Source organism: Triticum aestivum, chromosome 3A, assembly GCF_018294505.1.
Source record: "Triticum aestivum cultivar Chinese Spring chromosome 3A, IWGSC CS RefSeq v2.1, whole genome shotgun sequence".
Lineage (NCBI taxonomy): Eukaryota > Viridiplantae > Streptophyta > Magnoliopsida > Poales > Poaceae > Triticum > Triticum aestivum.
This window is the reverse complement of record NC_057800.1, coordinates 461,005,276-461,009,368: the sequence shown is the minus strand read 5'-3', so window position 1 is coordinate 461,009,368 and position 4,093 is coordinate 461,005,276. Positions and strand designations below refer to the sequence as shown.

General features: G+C 44.7%; 1 protein-coding gene across 1 annotated transcript; it reads left to right on the top strand.

The window, feature by feature from the left end:
* The first annotated feature begins 2,531 nt into the window (after positions 1–2,531).
* Positions 2,532–3,577, top strand: LOC123058423 (Werner Syndrome-like exonuclease). Its single transcript, XM_044481153.1, has one exon. The coding sequence runs from the start codon at positions 2,651–2,653 to the stop codon at positions 3,251–3,253; it is 603 nt and encodes a 200-aa protein (XP_044337088.1). The 5' UTR covers positions 2,532–2,650; the 3' UTR covers positions 3,254–3,577.
* Positions 3,578–4,093: the final 516 nt, after the last annotated feature.

Genomic DNA, 4,093 nt, shown 5'->3' with positions numbered 1-4,093 from the left:
AAAAACCTTTGCAACAGAGGTTATGTTGCATAATTTTTTGCAACAAAGATCATGTTGCAAAAATGGGTGTGGATTTTGTTTGCAACATAGGTGATGCCGCATAATTTTTTGCAACAAAGATCATGTTGCAGAAACATCTACATATTTTTTTGCGACAAAGGTTATGTTGTAGAATTTTTTTGCAACACGAATCATGTTGTAGAAACTGTTGCCGCTAAAGCCATAGAGGGCGGCGATGGCGGACGCGACCCCAACAACATCATGCCTTGCAAAACCCGGTGGTGCAGTCCGGCGGCTACTAGCGCCCGCACGGCTGGCTCGCAGATCCTCAGGTGCCTAGCTTCCAGCACATCAGCTCTCGATGTGGCGTGGTCCGCCGCAGGAACGCCATGCACTGCTGTCGCCGCGGTCCCCGCGGTGAAGCTTGCTTCGAACCCTACCGGACCTCGCCGAGTCGAGCCTCCGTCGCTCCCGGACATCCCCGCGTCCTACCCACGCGCCATCCTCGTCGGATCCAGCTAGAATCCTCGTCTTTGTCGCCCTCCTAGCCGCATGAGTCTTCGTCCCCCGTCGCTCCCGGATATCCGGCCTCCTGCCCACGCACCATACTCGTCGGATCCGGCGAGATCCGGCTGGAATCCTCGCCGGCGTTGCCCTCCCAGCCGCACAAGCTAGTCTTCGCCCCGCCGCGGGATCTGGCTAGGCAGCTGTAAACTCTCTTTTCTGAAACAAAGCCCGAGTTGCAAAAACATTGATACGGTGGGATTGCTCCCGATCGTCTCATCAGGAGTCAATCCGACAAACACGAAGACAGCGGACACTCGCACGCGATCGGCCGGCTGGAGGTAAGCATTAGGCAAATAATTTTGGTAAACAATGATTATTTACAACAATTAAATCTAACAGTTAGTTATGTTTCTAATTTGAGATGGAAGCATATTTTTGTAGCACAAGACTATTTTCTTAGCACTAGGAACCATCATGCGATGGAACCAATTGTTCACATCATAGCATACATCCCCCCCCCCCCCCCCGCGTTCTTTGGAAGCAGTTGTAACTAGAAGGGTTGGGCGCGGTTTGCTGCGCCGTTGGTGTTGTTGAGATTCTTAAAAAATTACTCACTTTGTATTTAAATATAAGGTGTATTACTTTTTTGAAAAGTCCAACTATTTTAAGTTTGATCAAATTTACAAAGAAATATATAAAAATTCATAATATCAAATTGGTGTTATTAGATTCATCATGAAATGAATTTCCATAATTTTTTGGTTTAATATTGTGGATGTCGATATTTTTATCTCTAAACTTGGTCAAAGTTAAAGAAATTTGACTTTCTAAAGAACTAACATCCCTTGTATTTTAAAACTGAAGAAATATTTAGTTTGGCGGATGGTGGAGACGATGGAGTGTGTTTATTGTTTATTTATAATGCGGTTATTTGGTGGGCCTTTCATGGTGTGATTCTGTGTTATGCGCTAATCAACGCATATTTTTGTGGGTAAATTTCTACATTGGTGGTTACTTGTACTATATTGATGCTGTAGTATCATGGTGGCACTTTTTTTTCTAGATGTCAACATGGTGCACAGGGTTATTATCCTTTCTAGCGAGTTGGTGTTGATTGATTTGAAAAATCATTGGCCTGATCAAATCATAAACCAAATTCAAAATTGAATATCTCAATTGAATAAAGAGCTTCAAAATTAGGAATATGGTGAATGGGTGAGCTCCTCGAGAAATTATTGATCCGGTCAAAATCAAATTACCAAGTTCTAAAATGAAGACCTCGATTAATTGTGAGTCCTTAATAATTAGGAAGCATAGGTGTAGTATAAAAGAATTGAATAAGAGCATTGAGAAATTGTTGACTTGGTCAAAATCGGGTGACCCAATTCTAATTGAACACCTCAATTGATTGTGAGGCTTTTTACGCTTAGGGACCTTAGTGATATAGTAGATTACTTTAGAATCACCACCAACGAGATAATTTTCTTTGATTGCGATCGATTTTCTATCGACGTAACAAAAATTTATGTCCAAAGTCTAAACAGTTTGCTTCCTTGTAATAAAATTTTGCTTCCAGGAAATAAATCAATCAAAGTTTCTTACACAAGAAAAACTTTGCTTCTATCCAATACAAAAATGCTGTCATGATTTTCTTGTAACCGAATGTAACTTTGTTTCCTACTTCATTAGTTTATACAATAAGCTCTAGATATGATACAAATTTATTTCTTTCAAGCCACGAATAGTGCATACAATGCTTCCTAAGTTAATATTGTATACTTTTCCTATAGATCATAGACTTGCTTTGTTGGCTTGCAGTCAATCTTTCATAGGTGCTCATGAGGATAGGTGTGTGTGCATGCGTTCATAAGAGTGCGTATATATGCGTGCGTATGATTGTATAAGTCTGTAATATGTCAAAGAAAAAACCTTTTTGATTTCTCAAATTTTTACTTCAATCAAATTTTTTTGCCGTATAATAGGCCTATAGCAGAGATGCGCACCCGACGCCCTATCCTCGCGGTGTACTCCCTTCCCTACCGTGAACCCAGTTTACCCTTGTCGAAAAAAAGGAGAACACTTTACCCTTGTCGTTTGCGCACCGGAGATTGGAAGTAGCAGCAGCCGGACAAGGCGATCCAGTATGGGGGACACGTATGTCACCGACGTTGCCTTCGGGGAGGAGGTGATCACCACCACCGTGACGTCCTCCGGCGCAGCCGTGGAGGGCTGGGTCGAGGAGGTGTACTCCATGTACGCCGGCTGCCCCAACCAAATCCTCGTCGGGCTCGACGTCGAGTGGCGTCCCAGCTACAGCCGCGTGCAGAACCCCGCCGCGCTCCTGCAGCTCTGCATTGACCAGCGCTGCCTCATCTTCCAGCTCCTCCACGCCGACTACATCCCTGACGCCCTGTCGGGCTTCCTCATGGACAACCAGTTCTGGTTCGTCGGCGTCGGCGTGGCTGCGGACGCCAATCGCCTGGCCCAGGACTACGACCTGCAGGTGCTCAATCTGCAGGACCTGCGCGGCGTCGCGGCCGAGGAGATGGGCATCCCGGAGCTCCGCCAGGCCGGGCTGAAAGACCTGGCGCGCGAAGTCTTGGGGGTTACCATCGAGAAGCCACGGCGGATTACGATGGGCCCGTGGGACGCCTGCTGCCTCTCCGACGAGCAGATCCACTACGCCTGCACCGATGCCTACGTCTCCTCGCAGATCGGATTGGAGCTGTTCACCGGAAACTACTAGCGTTCGATCGAGGTGATGCCGTGGCGAGCCCTGCAAACTTGCATACGAAACTCGGTCCCTAGTGTGTTTGGTTAGTTTTTGCAGCATTTTGTTCTTACTCTCCTAGTGTTAATTGCTTATGTCGCGTATTAGCTTAAGCTTCAGAGCAGGGGAATGGTTGTCAACATGTTCTGTGGCGGTCTGCTACAGCTTTGATATGTGTGCATGTGATGCTTACCAACGGAACCGGATGTTCCAAAATTGTAGTGCGTATTATGACACACTCTATTTGAAGTTGCTGATTCTCTGCTGGAAGAATTAGACATTGGTGGTGTTGAGGATTAACTTCAGAGCAGGGAAAAGATTGTGGCTTCAACTAGGTGCCATGAGCATAGAGCCTTTTGTGCCGATCTAAACTGTGCTGCGATATATTATGTCCAATTATGCATTTTTAGTGGACTACAACTATTTTTACTTCTGTGTCAGTGTCCGCGATGCTTTCAGTTATCACCAATCGGACGTTCCAAACTTTCGACAGCTCCTTTGTTCTAAAGTTGCCATTATAATTTTTCGATCTGCCTAGCATTTGGTATCATAATTTGGTATTTGTTGCTTACACCACAATTTGTAACTGACAACATGAGCATTATTCCTTTTGTGCTGATTGATATTGTTTTGTGTATTCTGCTCAACTATGTTTTTTTGGTGGAGTGCCAACTATTTTTAGTTATGTTGTTTAAAAAAAACTATTTTTTAGTTATGTGCTTCAGGTCCATGCTGCTTTCGGTTATCACTGATGGGATGTTTCAGATTTCCAATACGTCATTTGCTCTGAAGTTTGACAGCTATCAGTTCATAGAG

Coding starts and splice junctions, on each gene's coding strand:
- LOC123058423 (XM_044481153.1), top strand. CDS start 2,651: ATGGGGGACACGTATGTCACCGACGTTGCCTTCGGGGAGGAGGTGATC.